Source organism: Physella acuta, unplaced genomic scaffold, assembly GCF_028476545.2.
Source record: "Physella acuta isolate Inbredline_101_S28 unplaced genomic scaffold, ASM2847654v3 ptg001950l, whole genome shotgun sequence".
NCBI lineage: Eukaryota > Metazoa > Mollusca > Gastropoda > Physidae > Physella > Physella acuta.
The window spans coordinates 51,284-72,774 of record NW_026733455.1 but is presented as its reverse complement, the minus strand read 5'-3'; the positions used below and the strand labels follow the sequence as shown (position 1 = coordinate 72,774).

General features: G+C 32.7%; 1 protein-coding gene across 1 annotated transcript in view; it reads left to right on the top strand.

Annotated features, from left to right (window-relative positions):
• The first annotated feature begins 7,721 nt into the window (after positions 1 to 7,721).
• Positions 7,722 to 21,491, top strand: part of LOC131931354 (vitellogenin-5-like) — a 28,515-nt gene continuing 14,745 nt past the window's right edge. The window contains exons 1-18 of the mRNA XM_059288140.1: positions 7,722 to 7,841; positions 8,760 to 8,956; positions 9,150 to 9,247; positions 9,395 to 9,581; positions 10,243 to 10,407; positions 10,610 to 10,752; positions 11,607 to 11,805; positions 12,163 to 12,344; positions 12,638 to 12,803; positions 13,079 to 13,222; positions 13,409 to 13,531; positions 13,889 to 14,086; positions 15,255 to 15,472; positions 15,845 to 15,936; positions 16,234 to 16,352; positions 16,518 to 16,658; positions 16,889 to 17,009; positions 20,807 to 21,065. Coding sequence (XP_059144123.1) covers positions 7,799 to 7,841; positions 8,760 to 8,956; positions 9,150 to 9,247; positions 9,395 to 9,581; positions 10,243 to 10,407; positions 10,610 to 10,752; positions 11,607 to 11,805; positions 12,163 to 12,344; positions 12,638 to 12,803; positions 13,079 to 13,222; positions 13,409 to 13,531; positions 13,889 to 14,086; positions 15,255 to 15,472; positions 15,845 to 15,936; positions 16,234 to 16,352; positions 16,518 to 16,658; positions 16,889 to 17,009; positions 20,807 to 21,065 — 2,795 coding nt within the window. The 5' untranslated portion in view covers positions 7,722 to 7,798. The remainder of the gene's footprint in view (positions 7,842 to 8,759; positions 8,957 to 9,149; positions 9,248 to 9,394; positions 9,582 to 10,242; positions 10,408 to 10,609; positions 10,753 to 11,606; positions 11,806 to 12,162; positions 12,345 to 12,637; positions 12,804 to 13,078; positions 13,223 to 13,408; positions 13,532 to 13,888; positions 14,087 to 15,254; positions 15,473 to 15,844; positions 15,937 to 16,233; positions 16,353 to 16,517; positions 16,659 to 16,888; positions 17,010 to 20,806; positions 21,066 to 21,491) is intronic.

The following is a 21,491-nucleotide window of genomic DNA, read 5'->3' as shown; positions in this document are numbered from 1 at the left end:
AATTTTTTTACTGGTAATTTCATCAGGGTTTTCTTTTTTTTTTTATATTGACAAAATTTTTTTTTCAAAAATAATCAGCAAACACTTTGTTAGTTCTGTCAGTAAAAAAAAAATAGATCTATTATACAAAAACTTCCCTTCCTTTATTCTAGGTATCTGTTCATCCTGTTCTGCAAAATCTTCCATTTCCTGACTTCCAATTGAATATTGTTGTACTGAAACTTTAGAATGTGTAATTTTTAAAGTTGAAATGCTGAAATAATTTTAACGAGGAAAGTTTTTATTGTTATAGACCAGGGGTGGGTATCCTTTTTTTTGTAGAGCCAATGTTAATAAATTATTTTCTGCCAAAAATGTATTTGAAAGTGCTAAAAGCTTAATTATAATTTGGAGGCAGTACCTGCATTAAAATATATGTTAAATGAAAATTTTTCCACTTTTTTCATCAATATTTTAAAATTAATTACAAAAAACCTACCATTTACAAAGAGCTTAGTTTGCTAAGCCCTGATTTAGACTAAATAATACAGCGTAAACATTTGAAATTTAGCTTTTAAAAAAAATGGTCCACATAAATTAGCAAAAACTGTAAATATTTTTTAATCAAGCTTTTTAAATTTATATTTTTTTAATAGAAGTTTTTTTTTTGGCATTGGTATTGCTATGTTTTAAATGGCTGTGATAGTATTCTTGAATGGGACCAGTCATATCTGTTCTGTGTCCCAAGATGAGTTGTTTTCTGTTGCTTATTCAAGGTGTGTTCTAATTTATTGTGAGGCAGACATATATATATATAATTGTTTACTTGTGTTGCAAACCACAGTATATCAAATTTTTTATAACATCACATTCAAATGTTTTTTTAACATACAATTGTTTTGAATTTGAATAAAATAGCTATCCAACCCTCAAGCAGTATTGTTTAAATATTATTAGTACATTTTCTTTTTTAATATAAATTATATGTAGTTAATTTTGTATAAATTGATATTGCCAGTGAATTATGTAAAATATATTGAGCCTTCCTCACTTATTAAATACAATTTTTAGTCATTGTTTTCTAAAAGAAAGTTAAACTAATTTCTGGAGATAATTTTTTTTTATTGTATGTTATTGACTGTAAGACAAGCTTATTTATTTATACTTTTTAAAATGGATCTAGTCCATCCAAGTTAATTCAGGGAAATATCAAGTTGCACTTTTGCTCTTGAGCTATGAGAACAAAACCACTTTCAATAAATGAATTTGACATGTCTCATGTAATAATATTGTTTGTAAAATGAGAATCTGAAATTAGAACTGTTTTTCCATTTGAAATCAATATTTTCTGCATCAAAATTTAGTTATTTAAAACTTTTTTTTTTTTGACATCCAGTATATTCTAATCAGGTAATCATAAAAGAAATAAAATCAATGTAACTGTGATTTTGGTGGCAAAGCAAAATGTCACCATTTATTATTTAAAATTTGTAAACCATAATATACATCTTTGGTATACAAGAATGCTATATATTTATATTTTCTTAGAAAACATTTTTAAAATTTGAGATTCGCTGAAGTTCCAAGTAAAAGTAACAAAAGAAAACAGCTGATCATTCTTCCTTGCTTCTTTATATTTCAAAAATTATAATTTAATTATCTTTTTTATTGTTTTTTTTTGCTATGCAGATTTTGATTTTTTAAAATAACTGCAACTTGTCAATTTAAAGAAAAAAATTGGTCTGCATTAGTTGTGTATTTATTTATTTGTTTTTGTTTATTTACTGAAACCCGGTGGTATGCTAACTCAATAAGTAGTTTAAATTTGAATTCTATTATAAAAAAACTTGAGTTTACAGGGCAGTAAATAGAAAACAGCAGTTTCTGCCTGGTGTGCCCTTTGATTAATAGCACTTAAAATAACCACTTTAAGTATTCTTAATTACAAATACACACTTTACTAGAAGTTGCAGTTTAAAATTTGTATTAAGTGCAATGATTAATGCTTGCTTATATACTAGAAATATCTTGCCTTGTTACAATTATCACAAAACTTCCTAGTTGATCAATCCAGCTGTATAAAATATATGACTAGCTGTAAATGTAAACCAACCTTTTTTTTTTTCTTTATTGAAACTTTCTTCTGTTGTTGCTTTTTTAATGTGATCCTGTGTTTACTTTTTTCATTTGTGCAAGTTAATATAAGAAACTGCATTGTACTCATGTTGTTTCTTTTATGAAATATTCTATTTTACATAATTAAAATGTCTTGTTTTATTCATTTTAAACAAGTTTGTAGTTTGTGGACGTTAGATTGAAGGATTTTTAATGTTGGTTTATGAACATAAGCAAAAGAGGTGTATAGTTTTATACTTTTTTTATATGCTAAAACATTTTTTTTTAGAAATAGCTTTTAATTACCACAGCTGTAAAATGTACTATCATGTGGACTAATACTCTAGAATTTTAACAATTTGCTGTTGTAGAGTTACATAACAGCTTTAAAGGAATATTTATTGAAGTTGAATAAATGTGATAGCATGACACAGCTTTTTAGCTTAACATATCTTTGAGCTTTAGATGTTTCACTAAATAGTTATTTGTCATTGAAAATTTTATCTTTTCATTGACAGTCTAGCAGTGAAAAGAAAATGCCATCTTTTTTAACTGAACAACATCTGCATTTGTTGGTTAGTTTGTTTTTTGAATCCATATTTGAACCACTTTTTCTACAGATAGTAACTGCTGTTTGTGAGTTTGAAATTTAGACTTGATATGGCTTGATTGAGTAGAGAGTTGGTTTCTTGATCAATTTTTATTAGATATTTATTCATGCTTAGAACAGTGTGAAATCTGCTTCACAAAGCTCTTGATATTTTATAATTGGCTTATTATCATTGTGTATATCTTGTACATGTATAAGAATTTACACATTTTTTTTTCAGAATAATTTTTCTTCCAGAGTAAAGTTTTTTTAAAAATATTAATTATAGTATTGATGTTCATTTTTATTCTCCTGAATTTTTTTTCATAATCAATGCTACAGGATTAGGGTACTAGATTAAGGGTAATTTTAAAAATAGACAGAGCAATTTTATCAACCTATTCAGTAGATTATTAATTTTATAAAACAAGTTGTATACATTAACAGTTGCTTGTTTTTGGCAGCCATTTTAATGATCACAATGATGCTGTATCACAATCAAAGCCAAGATAACTATTTTTATTTACATTTTTTTAATCCCCTTTTTTAAAAAAAGAAATGTTTTACACATTTTTAATTAGATTTTGATCATGTCTTGCTGATTCTTGTGCTCCTAGATATTTTTGTTGTTCTAAAGTGTAGTAAAATAATAGTTTATATGTGTGCTTTAGACAGTTCAAATGTACTTTTGTATGATAATTTTTCATTTAGCGTAAAATTGATGTTTCTATTGTTCACCCTGATATAGACCTTAGGTCGAAGCTTAATTTTGTTGTGTTGAATTTTGGAGGTTTCATGTAATTTATTTCCCCCCCCCCTTTTTTTTTATGTAGAAGAGAAAGTAAATATGTAGAGAGACAAGTTTTATTATTTGTTGCCTCACTGTTGATCAGTGGTAAAGGTTATTTAATTCTGCTATTAAATTCGTCTTTATCACACTTTTATTGTGTTAATGTTGTTTTATTTTTAACATTTAATTGCCGGTAGGTTGTTGAGAGTTTATGCTAGAAGACACATAATTATTTATTTACATTTGTAGGTCAGTTAAAGGAATCTTCCAAAAAATAATTTGATTAGTTTTTTGATTAGTTATTTTGTAATTCTGGTTTAAATTACACTGAACATTTGTAAACTTTCATACTTTAATAAAAGTCCAAGTTCTCTCACCACTTTGTTGTCAGCCTCACACAGTGTGAAACAACAGACCAAAAAATATCTAGATTGGAGGGATTAAAGCAAAGTCAAATTTGAACTCCCTTTTGATTTTTTGAAAGCATTATGTGTTGTAATGCCTTTCAAAATTCCAATGGTGGTAAAAAATAAAATGCATCACACCTGTCTGAACTATTGAACTTTTCTGACACCAACTCTGGTGATGTTGATTGACAAGATTACTAAACATGGGCTTTAATGACATCATGTATTTGGTAAAAAGTTCAAAGGTCATCTTTGTTGATATTAGACAAAGATGAAAGGGGAGAATGTGCTTTTAGTAATGGCATGCATGGGGGGGGGGGGGAGGACAGGAAGAGAGCGCGTACTAAATTTTCTGAGGTGGGGAATACTGGTACAATTATATTTTTTCTATATGAATTCTATTTGCTTCGAGGGGGGGGGGTACTGATCAGTACCTGCTTGAACAGAAGATCTAATCATTTAAATAATCGTCAGCTTAGGCCTACAAAATGCGAGAAACAAAGTATTGCAAGACTAGTCCCTAGCCTAGGCCTATCCTGTTTCGGAAACACATTCTGCCCGATACTGCATTGAAAGTATTTAATCAGAGCGAAGTATAATTTAAGAAACCGCGGACAATAAAGTAAAACATCTGCCAGATGATAAATAATCAATATGTGGCAATATAGATCTAGATGTCTAGTTCTTCGCATACAATGAATATATGAACTTTTACACTGGATCTCTTAGTGTGACAATGGTTTATGTTAATTCCTTCCACGCTTTAATTTTAAGACTGCTGACTGAAGTCAACTGGAGTGCATTTCTGTTGACTTGGTGTACAGTGTACTAGTTTACTTTTTATTAGTACTACTTTACACACACACACACACACACTTTACACAGTAACTTTACACTTCTTTACTCAGTTTACTTAACACTAATACACTTCACATGTTACATGTTACTAAACTACACAGTTGAGTTTAGTGGTCATCCATTTATAACGACCACAAGGGGGGGTGGGGGGGGGGGGTGGCGGCTGCGGAGTACTTACAAATGCAGCGCAGTCATTTTCTGATTCCGCGCACAGATCATCAGTTCCATGCAGAGTTTCTTCCAGGCATCTCTTCGGGGGGGCGAAGCCCCCGAAAATTTTTTACCGCCCCCCCCCCCCCGAACGAAATGAAATTTATATAATTTATATAGAAAATATATACTTTTAACAGTGTCCACCCCCCGAAGAAAGTTTACCGCCCCCCCCCGAAAATTTCTAGTGCCCCCCCCCCCCCCCCCCCCCCCCGGAGAAAAAAGTCTAAAAGAAACACTGGTTCCATGAGCGTGCCGAATTCGCTAGACAATTGTGTTCAGTGGCTATAATTTAGCAACATTTGTAGTGCCTATTTTGTTAAACAGTCTTTGTGTTTGTTTAGGGGCATAAACAGGAACCACGGGTATCATTGGTATAGATCTACTGTCTGAGTGATACTCCCACTGCTTGATTTAATAGTTTACCTCAAAACAGTGGCGTGCAGAGGGGGGGGGGACGGGGCCCCGGCCCGGGCATCCACTTCGAGGGGGCATCCAATGGAGTGCATTTAATTTTTTGTTTTTGTTTTTTTTTTTGGAAATTGTTTCTTTGAGTCATAATACGTTTTCATCTGCCTCAACAACAATTGCTGACTGATTTAATTTTTTTACCAACGCCACCCAAAACACATTGTCATTCTCAATCGTCTATCACTCGTTATGACATTCTATCTGTATAGCTCAACTTTTATGGAAAAAGCGGGCTTTAAAGTTTCTTTAATAAATGCGGTCTTTATATTAAAGTGTGTATCTGATATTTATTTTGTATAGTCTAGGGGCATCATTTAGAATACTTTTTGCCCATTTAATTCCTAGGCACTGAAGGGGCATCTTTTTAAAGTATTTAAAGTAATTATGTTCATATTCGTTTTACTACTTTTTAATGAGAACCTTAAAGTAATAATTATTATATCCATATATTTATATTTATACACTGCAGACTGCAGGGGCATCTTTGAAGTTATTAAGCTTATATTGGTTTGTTGTATTTGAAGGGCATCCATACAGTAACTATAACAATCATTATTTTATTTATTGTTGGGGGCATCTTTAAAGTATTTATGTATAATATATTCATTATAATACATTTTAAGGGCATCCTTACAATTTTTGGGGGGAATTTTTCGTAAAATAAATTTAAGGGCATTTGCAGATGAAGTAAGCGCGTATTATTTTTTGATAAATTGTAGGGGCACCCTAGAGAATTTATTCGGTTTTATGCATATGAATATACTAAAAAATAAGAATGTTCGTAAGCATCAATAGATTTTTTAAATATACATTGTAGTGATATCATTTCAAACAAATGTGCCCATATTATTTTTTATGAATTGTAGGGCATGCTAAAAGTTGTGTAAAAGGATTTTAAAGCAAAGTAGAGCAATCTGTAAAGTAAATGGGCTCTTAAATAGAACTGAAGTTATAAATGTTATAACACTTTTAACACCGTATGATATTATATATATATATATATATATATATATATATATATATATATATATATATATATATATATATATATATATATATATATATATATATATATATATATATAAAATTTATGGGGGCATCTTCCCTTGGGTTTGCCCCGGGCATCTACATAGCTCTGCACGCCACTGCCTCAAAACTGACAGGACATGAAAGGGATTGTGACTTGAAGCTGACCCTGCAAGGTGTTTCCATCGTCATCCCCTCCCCACCTCACCCTTAAATACTATGACGATTTACCAGTCAGATGCAAATTGTACGCTACTTTAGGTGGATGTGTTTTTTTTTCTGCTTGGTTTAAGGATTTATATATTATGTATCCGATTCTTGGGATTATTATAAATGCCTCGATGCTGTAGGTCCAACTGATTCATAACCACATGGGGAAGCATGCTTCTATACTAGACAGGAAGTATGTTTCTATACCAGTTGGTTAACTTGGTCTTTCTTCCAGACTTTCTTCTCCGGGGGTGGGGGGGGGGGGGGGGGGGGGGGGGGAGACGGGGACGATGGGTGGGGGGGGGGGGAGGGGGGGACACAGACTGAAGTTTCCAGGGGTGGCAGACAGTTAAAATTATATATTTTCTGTATAAATTCCATTTCATTTGGGGGGGGGGGGGGTGGGGGGGGGGGGGTGGAGGGAGGGGGGGGGGGGGGTGGACTTGCTTCAAAGAGATGCCTGGAAGAAAACTCTGGGTGAAGTAAGAACTACGCCTTGAGTTTGTTGAAGCAATCAACAAGGTGGTTGTAAAGAACATATTGACAGAACTTCAAGCAGCATCGTTCCACAAGCTTATAGTTGATGGAAGTACTGATATATCAGTACATACAATGCTAATCCTTTATTTTAAGTTATGTACAGTCAATTCTTTATTCTATAAAACAGTTTTTGGTGGAATAACTCAGCTTACTGTAAATGATGCCTTTGAAAATGATGCCTTATTTAAAAAAAATAATAAACAAGTTTATTGTTATTTACAACTTAAGTTTTGTACATTTATAAGTTTCTTTTTAATCCTTCTGTGACCTGCGTGGAAATATAAGCAATCCACCCTTGTCCCCAGATGGTATTATAACATAAGCAAAAATTTGAAAACAAATATCATTTAATACTGAAATAAGACCTGTTGCCTCAGTTACTGAAATAACCAATTTCTTTCCCTCCTATTTCAAATAGTTCCAAACACTTGTCCAAATGACTTTTGTGTTTATGAAATACATGTCATGGCTAACAAACACTATCACTTCCCAGCTCAAAACAGAACAAATGATTGACAGTATGGATAACAGAACACCACAACAATGTATGAAACAATTAGCCAGTGCTTGCTGGTGGTTTATTCTGGTGGGAGAAACTGAACAATGTGGTTCCTTCTGCTGCTGGGTTTCACTAGTGGGATACTTGGTATGTTCAACTCTTGTTTATTATGATTCATTATTTTACCTTGAAATATATTGTAAAATGATTGAGATATAAATATTCATACATATTAGCCTAATAAAAAAATAAAATAATTTGATAAAATAAAATTAAATAAAAAATTATGCCAAATTAAATAATGAAATTATGCAAATCAAGGAGTAATAGATTATTCCTAGATACAGATCATTGTTGGCAATTGGAGAGTTGTTAATATTTGTTGATTTGTTGGCTATAAAAATGCTGATATTTAATTGAGAGAACACTTATAGAAACTACTTATGGTTATAAAAATAATGGGGGGGGGGGTCCAATAGGAGGGGTTATAATCCTTCCTAAACACCCTCCCCACATTATCCACACAGATGGAGAACACGCATTAAGAATGTATCTTTCTTATTTGTTGTTTGTTAAAATTTGTGTATTAACATTTTAAGATTACAATAATAGCAACTAATTATAGGGCATACAATGCACCCATCTAGGAAAGGTTAATACATCAACTCTCAAAACGTAAATGTATTTCTACACAATCTCCCCTCATATGTTAGGTAGCAGAACTCTTATCTGCTTTTTTTTTAATACTGCTTTTTGTATACGCTGCTTATAAGAATGATAAATATTAGTGCCTGACTCATTGACTGTGTTTTAGAATAGCTCAATTTCTTTGTGTTATCTCAGTCAGTTTAGTTTGTTTGCGTTATCTTACTCACTTTACTTTGTGTTATCTAAATCACGTTACTTTGTTTGTGTTATCTAAATCACTTTACTCTGCGGTTTCTAAATCAGTTTACTATGTGCTATCTCAATCACTTTCTGTTACCTAAATGAGTTTACTTTGTATTATCTAAATCAGTTTACTTTATGCAATCTCAACCACTTTACTTTATTCTGGGATGTCAGCCTTTCAGCCCAATGAAGAATACAGCTACAGCTATGATGTGCAGATAGTGACTGGCCTGCCCTCAGAGTCAAACATTTACTCTGGTTTTCGCATGCATGCTGAGGCCCGTGTCCAGTTTACAACATACAGTCAAGTTCATGTCCAGCTGGGAAATGTTGTCTTATACAACATACACCAGCCAGTTACACAGTATAAGGTAATCATTTACACATTTCATCACTAATATCGTGTGAACATGAAATTTGAAATGCAAAAATAAAAATAAATATTAGTGAAAATTTACTTTTTATTTGGAGAAAAGCTATCATTATAAACTAATGTAACTTGGTGCAAAAGTAGGCTATTCATTGTCTGCTAAACTACTGTCTGAATAATATTTTTATCTACAGGCTGAAGAGTATATTTTTCCAGAGGAATTTCTCATGGAAATGATAGGACAAGATACTAAAGCAATAATTGAAACTCTGGAACTTCCTTTTGGTTTTGAGTATGTGACTATACCAAATTCATTTTAATGTTTATTGTTACACATATGTTTTAAGTAAATATATTTAAATATGTAGGCTACACAATGTTTATTGAATTTAAAATAATTTATTGTATGTATTACTTAAAATGTATTTTTAAAAAAAAGGTATGTTGAAGGCATGGTAGCAGCAATCACATTCAACAACAAAGAGACTGAGTGGTCTGCCAATACTAAACGTGGCTTTATTTCTCTGTTTGAACTTAACCTTAACAAAAGAAACTTAGTTGAAGATGTTCTACAACATCCCAGCAGGAATGGTGAATCTTCTGTCAATTCTTACAAAGTTTTGGAGGTAAATGTTGACATATTATAGGATTTAGTTTTCTGATGTAAATGAGCATGTTATTTTGTTAGGTAGTCCTACTACTTATGTGCCGTTATTGATTTAGGAGTCAGTTGTAAGGAATAGTTTATTCTTTCTATATTTAGTTTATCTTGTTTTTGTTTTGATCAATGCAGTTTTAAATTTTAGAAATTTGCCTACTAACTCTATAACCACAGAATAAGGTGACTGCCAGTTATAGAACATTTTAGCAGTAACTTAAGGTAGTTCAGTTTCAGTAAATTTCATCACTAGAGCAAAAATTATGGCTGTTTGCATACCAAAATAAAAGTATAAACATGGTGCCTCCTGCAAAAGCATAAAAATAAACACTCTAAAACTTTGATTTTGTGAATCATTATTGTAAACCTAACCCAATACCCTGCTCTAATCCTAACCCTAAACAAACAGTAAGACTAAGAAAAATATTGCATCTGGTATACCAGAAGGTACCATCAACTGTTTGCATATTTTTCACCATAAAATAAAAAAGTATCTGGTATATTTTTAGCATCCACCATAACTGTGTTCATATTTACATTATGTTCTTACATATTTTTGATATTCACCATAGTTATATATCTACATGTTTTCAGTCTTTTGTAGCATGATAAATGTCTTGTATTTTTAGCGTTCACCAGTTGGTGACTGCCTGACCCTGTACACCACAGTACAACCCCCAGACAAGCAGTCCAAGTTTTTCATCTCCAAAGTGCGAGACTATGATAACTGCCTGGACAAATCCAGCTATTTTAAAACCATGTTTCATGGTTATTTCCCAACCAGCCTTAGCAAGGTACATTTTTTCTATGCATCTATTAAACCTACAAATTTATATATAAAAAACAAAATTCAAGCTTTAAAAAATAAAAAAAATAATTATAAAATGAAAACTGAATGCTAGTAATTATAAGACAATTAAAATGTTGTGTTTATTAACATAGAATATTATAAAACCATTCTTTGTATACTTTGATCAAAGCTAAAACCTATTTTAGGACAATCCATTGAGTTCTGCAGCTAATCTGAAATATAATGTCAAGGGAGATAATACCACGTTTAGAATCCAGTCTGCTGTTGCTGAAACCAAGATTTCATTCTCCCCTTATTGGGACAAAGGATCTGTAATCACAACTTTAAAGTAATATTATAGATTTACTTTTTTAAAAACAAACCTTTCATTACCAAAAACATGATTCTGCAAGTTTTTGTTCGTTTCTATTAAAGAGGATTCTGTATAACTAACATCTCATTATCCTATTTTAAAAATTGAATCTTACATTTTAACGTTGGGTCATTTAAACTTATATCTGTACTCTGTTTTATTCAAGACTGTAGTCACCATGTTCTTAACTAGGTGGCATTTTGGTTACTTGTTTTTATAGAGTTAAAACATCTTTTTGTTGTAAGCCATTTTAAATCTTGCATTTTTTTCTGGTCTTCATTAGTGAATAAAATATATAATTAATGCTTCCATCATCATACTTTGGTAATTTTAATCTTTGAAGTCAATACCTACTGAATACAACACAATAATTCTGCTGGAAAAAGGCATTCAAATTTTGTACATAACACATTGCTTGTAGGTTAAAATATCACCTTAACCCAAGCCAGTGTGTGCATGGTGCTGTATTATCATTTAAGTACTTCATTAGTATTTTAGTAGGCCCATGGCTCAATTTTAAGAAACAATGTCAAGAAGTTTGTTTTACCATCTGCCTTTTCCACAGCCACATTTTTTAGGCTATATATCACACATTAACATGTTCACTCTTTGCTCAGTTTTAAAGAGAATGTCATTTGCATTGAGGCTTACAAAATAATCAGAATATACAAGTTCACAAAAGTGTTGAAACAGTTTAAAAATGTGTACCTCAAGTAGCAAATAATAATTTTAGCTATCATTTTTTTTCTAGCAATAGAACACTTTTGTAATTTTTAGCGTTATTGATTTTTGAGATTTTATAAAAAAAAAATTCATTTATTACATTTCAGCCAGACATTGTTTCTTCTGGACATCAAGAAAATGTCCAAATCAACCCATATACCTGTGGCTGACCCCAATGAATCCATTAAAAGCAGTTTGCACATGACTCTTCCATACCAGGCTGTTGATTCTCAGGTTCCATTTCAAACCTCACAGGAAGACCCCATGAAGAAGGACAAGCTATTTAATGTTTACACTGTTGATATGGTAAATCAAGATCAAACTTGAGTTATGAGATATTTTATTGACCTAAAAGAAAATTAAGTTTTCAAAATTTTCAATTAGCTATGTAATTGTTCCAGATATTTGTTTAAAAAGTTACTGCCACTGCACAAGCTAAGCTATTAAGTTAGACTTCAAAAAAAAGCTCAATAGAGAAAAAATTGGATTGTAATAATCAATTCATATTTTCATTAAAAAATTCAAACATATGGGAAAAATAGTAAGAGAATTTTACTGGAGAAACAAAAAAATGCATTATTAAAGTGTACCCATGCTTTATGAAAATTTAGACCTTGATGGAATAATGATTAAAACATGTTTTCTTTTAAATCTAATACTCAGATTCAGACACACTTGAAGTATGCAGCTGAGAACACTGCTGACATTGCTTCAAGTGACTCACTGGTGCATCTTGGGATTGTGGTAGAAATGCTGAGCTCCAGCCCCATGTCTGTTATCAGGGAACTCTGGGATAAAATATACCTGCCCATCAGGAAGTCTCAAAATAAACTTGATCTGGCAGCGTAAATATATTTTTCAATTTCACAGTTATTTTGTTTTTATTGTAGGAAAGCAGAAGTACAGCCTAGCAGTATTCTGTTGTTTTAAACAATAATCTAAACATTTGAAACATTCACTCACAGTATTTTATGTTGTGCTTTTAAAAAGATTTTAATAATTTGAAACATTTTATAATTGGATATGACCAATTAACGTTGATAATAAGAGTATAATTTTACTCAAGCAATCAAATAGTTTGAAAATGAAATATATTAAAGTACTTTGGAAAACACTTATGACCTTTTCTGGTCTTTAGAGACATTTTCTTCAATGTTCTTCCTTTTGTGGGGACTGAGCCAGCAGCAAGCCTTATTCTAGATGTGTGCTCTACTGACCACTTCATGATGGACAAATGTGCAACAGCTTTCAATGTACTCACCCTCATGGCAACACCAACACCAGAACTCATTCATAAATTCATAGTAAGCAGAAATTGTACCTGATTTTTTTATCAGAAGACAGGTAAAAAAAAAATTGATCTGTCGTATTGACAGTTTGACTGTAGACAATGTAAAGCTTCGAACAATTTTAGGCTGTTTTATTAAATTCTGTATTGGGATTATTCATTTTACCACTTATAATTATCCAAATAAAGTTTTTGAGACAAATTTTTAAAAATATACTATAGAATTTAACTTTTATTTTTACACTGACAGCAATTACTAAATATTCAATTGTTTTTAATTTGTTCTCTCAGAGTTTGGCTGAAAATAATAGAGCAGAGTGGTCCACTGATATGAAGCAGGCTGTTTACCTGTCTCTTGGCTCCTTGGGCTTCAAGCTGACTTTAGCTAAGAGAGATCAGCTGCTAGAGCTAGCCAAAGCTAAGTCAATGTTGACTGTGAGTCGACTGCTAGGCTAAGTAACAATTCTACAACCCCTTGCAGGATTTGTTAAAAAAAAAACATCTTTTCTGTGGGGTGGAAGTGTAAAGGGATAGTAACATAATTATACTTTTTATATTACAAAACATTTTACATAAACAATAACAATGCATACTTTTCAAAATGTATTTATTTCTCCATAGAGTCTGAAGGTGAATGGCGATAAATTTACCAAGCAGTTTGTGGAGAATAAGATGCACATGATCAACAGCAAGCAGGAAATTGTTATCAAAAGACACGAGGAGCTGGCTCAAGCCATAGTTAAAGTGAGCACAACACGTCATAATATTTTGTTGTCACTGATGGATTTACAGTCACTGAAGGCATTAGTGTTAATGATAGTATAGGCCAGTTTTAGGGATTGGGTCATATTGTGGGAAGATTTTTCTATTTATTGCCCCTACCCCCACCTTAGTGAAATAATCAAACACTATACAGTTGTTAAAAAATAGTTATTTTCAATTAAATATGCGGGCTGTTGAATAAATAGAGATTAAAGAATTATATCAATTCACCTTTGTAAAACAAACAATCATACCTGTATTAGACTATTACTATTTGAAAATCTAACATGCCCATACCAGTTACTGTACTTTAACCAGTTTATTTCTCCTTTGTTACAGGCTGTCAGCAAGCTCATGGAGAATGAGACTTTGAATGATAAAATTCTATGCCTAAAAGCTCTCTCTAACTCTGGACTGCCCCAGTCTGTGCCAGTGCTGAAGAAGGTGTTGCTCAACACCACAGAACACCTGTACCTCAGGGTGTTGTCAATTCTGGGACACCAGAGGTTGTACTTTGATGTGGCAGCTAAGAAAGATGTGAGTACCAGTTCATAGTTTCATCTTAAAAGAAGTATTTATAATGTATTTGTCAAATTTAAAAAAAAAATTAATAATTTTTAATTATATTTTTTAGCGCAATTTCCATTCTGGAGAATTGCGTTTATTAACCCGTCATTTCTGGATGTATGAATGTATGAATGAATGGATGGATGGATGGATGGATGGATGTGTGTCCGCAGCTTAAGTCTTATCTCCTCCTCAACGAAGCAATATCGATGACTAGTTCCAAAAGCAATTATGTTAAGCAAGTTACGAGGATGAACATAGGCCATAAAAATTCCGGGTTTCTTTCATGGATTTCCCGGAAAAGCCAAAAAACCTAAAAAAAAAGCAGTTTTTTCCCCATATCTCGGCAACCAGACCACTTAGTGACTTGAAACATGTACCAATCGATTCCTGCCATAATTTAGAACAATATTGCCGAAGAAAGTTTTCAAAAATATCCTTTCGTTCAGTCACAAAATTTTTTTTGAATTAATTAAAATTTGGACCGAATTAGTAGGCATATTTATCCAACCACACCACACGCGTCATCACGTTCAATAGCTGCGCCATCACGTTCAATGGCTGCGTCATCACGTTCAGTAGGAGCGCAATGGTTTTTAGTCATGTAACTCTATTGTAAATAAAACATGTAAAATACTGGAAAAAAAATTAATAAAAAAACGTTTTAATAACTAACCAATGGTTTTACTAACCCTGCTCTTGATTTACGCTACGACAGAGCTATTTTTAGATAACATAAGGAAATTGCGCTTAAATGTCACTAGACTTTTTAATTAACTTGTTTTTGTTCAAGCCCTTACTATTAATTACTATTTTTGCATCTTTTTCATTTGAAATTTACATAAAGAAAATTGTAGAAATGTTTTGCTATTTTTAGATATATGAAGTCTTTTAAAAATATTTTAAATTAAATTATTTAATCATATTGAGTTGGTTTACATAAAAAAAAAATCCATATTATTATATCATGTTTAATACTATTGTATTTTATAAAATACACTGAGGACTACTGGATACTATAATATAACTGTGTAGGCCTAAAATATTTTTTCTATATTACATAATTTTCATTGGGATTATATAGTTTTATTTATTGTTAAGACTACAATGACAAAATGCTTTCAACTTCTGTCTCCAGGCACAGGAAAGAATGCTGAGTGTTTTCTATGATTTAAATGAAACACATGAACTTCGGAACATTGCCTTCCTTGTTCTAATGCACCTTGAGCCCGAGAAGATTATACTAGAAAATATTGCCCTTCACCTTCACAGTGAGCTGGACATGCATGTGTCCAACCTAGTCCAGACCTACCTGGGCAGTTTTGGGAACTCTACTTTTTACCCTCTATCGTCACTGTAAGCTATGACTGTGTAGTTTAAAATATCTGTTTTGTTGTTTAGTGAACATCATATTTCCTGCTTTACTTCATCTTACCCTTAAATGAAAATTAAACATCCAGATTTAATTATTTTAATATTTAAAAAAGTAATTGTTACATGTTTTTTTAACATTGAATTCCTTTTCAAATATTATTTTGCTTCTTTTGTAAGTGAAGGAATCCAGATTTTCAACAATCTGTTATAAAAATAATATGTATTAGCTTTTTTTATGTAGCATCAATAAAAGATGCCCAAACACTTTAACAATGTGTAATATAGTTAGAAGACATATATTATGGTTAAAGATAAAGTTTTATGATTTAAAAATTCTTGTCTTTATCTTTCCAGTGCTAAAAATTGTTCTGACGCCCTCAAATTGGCACCACATCCCCATGTTGATCTTGAGCACTCCTACTTCCAGATGATGAGCAGCTTGCACAGTGAGCATAGATTTAAAAAAATATTTACACGCTCATTAACACTAGAAAAATATGTTTGCTAATCTTTACCATTTATTAACCCTTAGTTACAATTATATAAAGTGCATGAATAATTGAAAAACACAAAACAAAACAACAACCTCTCTTTAGTAATAGTTTAACTAAATACTTTTTGTAATCTGGAATAAATAATTAATGCTCTTAAAGATCATGCTTCTCATTTAAATGTAATAATGGATTCATTAAAAATATCATGCTATAATGATGGATTCATTTAAAATATTAAAATGTTCCCAGAAGGTTTCAAAATGGGGGAAGTTCTCAAGATTTCCTCTATAGGAACAATGAACAGATATGAAAGCTTGATTTTAAATCTAGACACTTATGTCTATGGTCTTTACAGTGAGTTTCTAGAGGTAAAGGTTTGAGTTTTCCAGATTTTACATTTTTCAATTTATTTTGTTCATTCAGTACAGCTAAAAATGTAATTTTTATACTTTCTAAGATATTTATTTTCAAGATAATTTTAAAATATGAATTTTTTTTAAATGAATGGAAACCAATTCTTTCATTGAGTATAGATTGGCATTAAGACAATAGATGCTGGCCATGTTTTGAGCATCCTGTTAGGCCCACATGGCATAATTAAGCAAAGTGGTGCAAGTAAAAAAAGTGATAGAAAGTCTGGCCCACAGGAAATGATTGAAGAAATTTACAAAATAGTAAGTTAATTTGTCAATTAAACTTAAGATGCAGCTTGTTTTTATTTACTAATATTTAAAAGTAACATCACAAATGCTTCTGTACAAGATATTGATTTTTTGATAATTATTAGTAATTTGTGAATTATTGCATACATATAATTCATCTGTTATTCATTATTATATAAATAGCAATTAACAGATTTTGCAGCAAAGTAGGCTGACTTTTTAATTTTGTTTTAATTTTTTAGTTGAAGATCAAGCCAAAAAAATCTCAGGGTCCGCCTCTTGCTCAAGTTTATCTGAAGTTAATGGGACATGAGTTACGATACTTTGATTTAAGAAAATACATCTTCTCTCTCATTGCTGACAGTATGTTGCAATTATTTTACGTATATATTTTTATATGAAATGAAAGTATGATTAGTGTTACAATAATAGAAAAATATACCTTAAACTTATAACATAGGTTCTTCATAATAAAAAAATTACTAGCTCAAAACTATGAAAGTCCAAATAAGGATGTTTGGAAACTGAACTCTCTAATTAATGCAAGCACAACTTGAATCAGGGTCCGTAGCGGACCTTGAATCCTTGAAAAACCCTTGAATTCCAAAAAACATCTCAAGGCCTTGAAAAACCCTTGAATTTCCCCAAAAATGAGCAAAACCCCTTGAATTTTATAGGTAAACCTTGAAAACCGTGCGTAAATCGAATTTAAAAAAAAATTCAATTCTGATGGATCTAAAGTTTTTCTGCCTTTATTTTTTTTTTTGCCGTGGGTCTGCGTTAACTTCGGAGTCTATTTCCAACCCTCTCCTTCGCTAAGCCTCGCGGTATGACCCCAACCTGACCAGTTTTGCATAGGCTCTGCCTAACCTAGATTCTAGATCGTGACGTAGATAGCCGAGGGATAAATTTAGCATCGTTTTTCGGGTATCTCCGTTTACTAGATTCTAGATCTAGATTCATTGTTTTCTGTTAGGGCCTACCTACTTGTACGGTTTTGTCCGTAATTTTTCGATTTTGACACCCCTGTTGCGGAATTAGGCCGCAAATGTTACGCAAAAGCCCACAGTAAACATCAAAATCGATTTAGTGTCGACCTTTTTTTTCTTGTGTTAAATTTCCGTGTTATCCGGTTCTATGGTTTCAAACATCTTCAATCATAACAATCGACGCCCCCCGCCCCCCAAATCCCTTCCCGACAATATCTCGGCAGTCGTTGGCTCTATTTATATTGTGAACTTTATTGACCCCGCGAGTGGTCTGTTGTCTCCTGATCATCACCGTCCGTAAAGAAAAAAATTGGAATGTGGCCTAAATCATTAAAATTCTGGTCGCGCATGGAAATTATCTCGATTATAATTAAACCTACATCTAGAACTAATATTTTTTTCTTCAAGAAAATAAGCCTTAGGTTTAAATAAAAAAAGAATAGCCTGAACTATGTGAGCGTAGGTTTCTATTTATTTAAATTAAAATTTTCTCGGTGTGGGTTAAACACAAAAGGGCGAAACGTAGCTGCGGAATTACGGGTAAATAGCGAGACATAATTTATCGAATTATTGTGTTCTGTTATTTTAGATGTGCGAGAAGACACGTTTTTACGAACCTAGATCAATCACGGTTCTTTGTGTACCCCACGATAGCAGATGTTTCGGTCACTGCGACCTTAGAAGGTCTTCTAGGTCTATCTCAACTTACAGTGACCTCGCAGTATATTAATAATTAATATAGTCGTGGATCTTGATCTAGATTTTTAACTATTATTATTAACCAACAAGATTTCCTAACGCCAATAGGCCTATTTATCACGTTCGTTAAAAAAACCAATAGCAAATGACGTAATCGTCAATCTCACATGCGCTATGGACCAAATACACATTGACTGTATGAGATGGGTGAGGCTGTAGACAGAACTTTTTGATGTCATTCTTGACGTGGCTGTCTGGTTATTTATGACGATAGAGGTTGGGGTAAAATTCGCATTAATTACGTGACGTCATCAATGGGCTACCGCTAGGCTGTGTAATTAAAAAAAAAATTAAATCCTAACATTACCAGCTCATTAGCATCGCCGATTGTCTTCTTAAAAAAAGGAAAGATTTTGCGCCGACGTAAAAAAAAAAGTTTGTATTTATCAAAAGAAAAGAAAAATAATTTGAAGGACTATGACTGTGCTGTTTTCACTCAACTTCACTCAACTTTTTACCGCCTCTCACTTCAAGGTCGCGCTGACCGTAAGACCTACGACACGAGACCACGCGCGAGCACAGTAGTGTCTCACGGTCAAGGCAGTTCTACAAACGCTGTTTATCTAATTTTAACGTGGTTATCTTTAATATTGGGCTTACTGCTAGATTAAAGCGAAAACAAAAACTATATCTGCATCGTTTTAGGTCATTGAACAAAATATGTAGGTCTGCTATAATTTAGTTACACCATCTAGCAGGGTCTAGATCTAATTGATTTTTACTGTGGTAAAACGTCCTTGAAATGTTTAAGAAGCCTCGAATTACAGTGTTTGAGAAAATTGCCGCTGTCACTGCCCCCTCCCATCCGCTTGTAAAAAAAAATCCGCTTTTCACTTTGTCGGGCGGCTACATCTCTGACATGAGTATTACTAGCGTAGTTACTAGTGAAATTGTTTTAAAAAAACAACTTAATTCTGTTATTCCGCGATATAAACTAACTTAAAACTTCCACGATATTTCTTTACGTCATCATGTGTATCATAGGTGGGGACATTGGGGTCGTTCATAAATGACGTCACACTCGTAGGGGGAGGGGGGATCCGTAATCGTGTGACGGTGTGTGATGAGGGGATGGGGGGGGGGGGGGGTCAGATCGTGTGACATCACACTTTTGCATTATTAAAAAGCAATGTTAGAAAACGAATTTTAGCATTTTAGAAAACTGTTTTAATAAATTGTAAAAGGAATTGATTAAAATACTCTATTTTGACAGAGTTCAGACAAGATTTTGGGAAAAAAATCCTATTTTAAGAAAAATTGAACTGCAATCAAGGGGGGGTGGGGTGTAGGAGGGGTTATAGGCTGAGGTGTGACGTCATTTTAGAGGGCGGGGCCTGGCTTTTTGTGATGTGTGACGGAGGGGGGGGGGAGAGGTAATAATCTTTTTAAAAGCGTGAGGTCATTTATGACATTAAGCAGGATAATTTCTACAAGCATAGCTAGGTTTTTTTTTGTTTCTATATGTGTGCAGAGTCCTTTTTAAAGGAATATGTGTGCAGAGTCCTTTTTAAAGGACTATCAGACAGACGAACCAATGCTTCCTTTTATGTATAATGACCTGATTCTGATTATCACTTGACATTGACAAGTCATTCAATTGAAGTTGGGTTTGTTGCTGACTCTCTAATAAAGTCTCTAGAAAAAGTAAAAAAAGCAAGTGAGCTTCAAATTCTCAATTTCAAATCTGATTGTAAGACAACTTTGATAGGATTTTCATCAAATTTTTTTACTGAAATCTCCATTACTTTAGTCATTAGTGAGAGACTTAGCCTAATGCAAATGTTTAAAAATAGAGCCAGTTCACCAAAAAAATGAAGGGAATTCTTCACATCCTAGTCAACAAATGGAAACTGAAATCAGCTGAGTGTGACCAAGTTCTGTTTCAATTTTCAACATTCATAGATACATGTACTCTAAATGGTTGTCTATCTAAATCTAATTGAGAACATGATAGGCTGGACATTTTTTTCATTGAACAGCTTGGTAGCAAAATTTCTTATGTGAACATTTGGAAAATTGTTAGAGATCTATTGCTTCTGTCACATGGTCAAGCCAGTGTTGAAAGAGGTTTTTCTGAAAATAGAAGTTGGAGGAGTGTCATTTGACACCAAAGATACTGATTGCAAAAGGGATTATGCTGGACTCTCAGACAATCTCCTGACTTAGATAATTTTGTAATAACACCAAAATTATTTCAAAAATTGTGTGTGCAAAAAACATACATCACCCTCATTGTAATGCCCGTTAGTGGTAGTTTATACCTTGAAATTCCCCCCAAAATCACCTTGAAAACCTTGAAAAAGCCTTGAATTTACTTTTGGGATTTGGCTATGGACCCTGTTGAATGCATAATACAATATCCTTAAATCTCTAATACACCAATATAAAAAAAATTGTTTTTGTTTACTCAAGGTACAACAAGATGGAACCCTACAGAAGCCAAGCTTTCAGCAGAACTTCCCCTGGAGATCAAGACTATGCTCTACCTCATGAATACCAAGCTGACTCTGCCTACTGAGGCTGGGCTGCCTGTATCCTTGAAGCTCAAGGTCTCCCTAACTCTCAATGCCCAAGGGTCCATAACTCTCAATGTGACAGCACCCACTCAGGAGAAAGACAGAGGAAAACTATCATCTCTTGACTTGGATCTCAGTGTTGATGCTAAACCAAAGTAAGAGTTAAAAAAATAGATGCTGTTTTACATGAGTAGATCCATGTAATATTTATAATAATAACTTTCTCTGTGGTTTTAGAACAAATAATAACTGAGTTAAATTACAGAGTATTCCAATCTTGGTATCAAGTTGCGCCTTGGATTCTTTTTTGTTGCAAGATGTCCTAAATTCATCTTTATTCCAAGATGTGTCTTAAGTTCATCTTTGTTCCAGGATGTCTTAGACTTATCTTTATACCAAAATGTGTCATAGATTCATCTTTGTACAGTACTGTCCTAGATCATCTTTGTTCAGGGTGTGTCTAAAATTCCTCTTTGTTGCAAGATGTGTCTTGGATATATGTTCAGGAATATATCTTTGTTCCGGGTTGTGCCTGAGATGGATCTTTGTTGCAGGATGTGTCTGTGATCTATGTTCCAGAA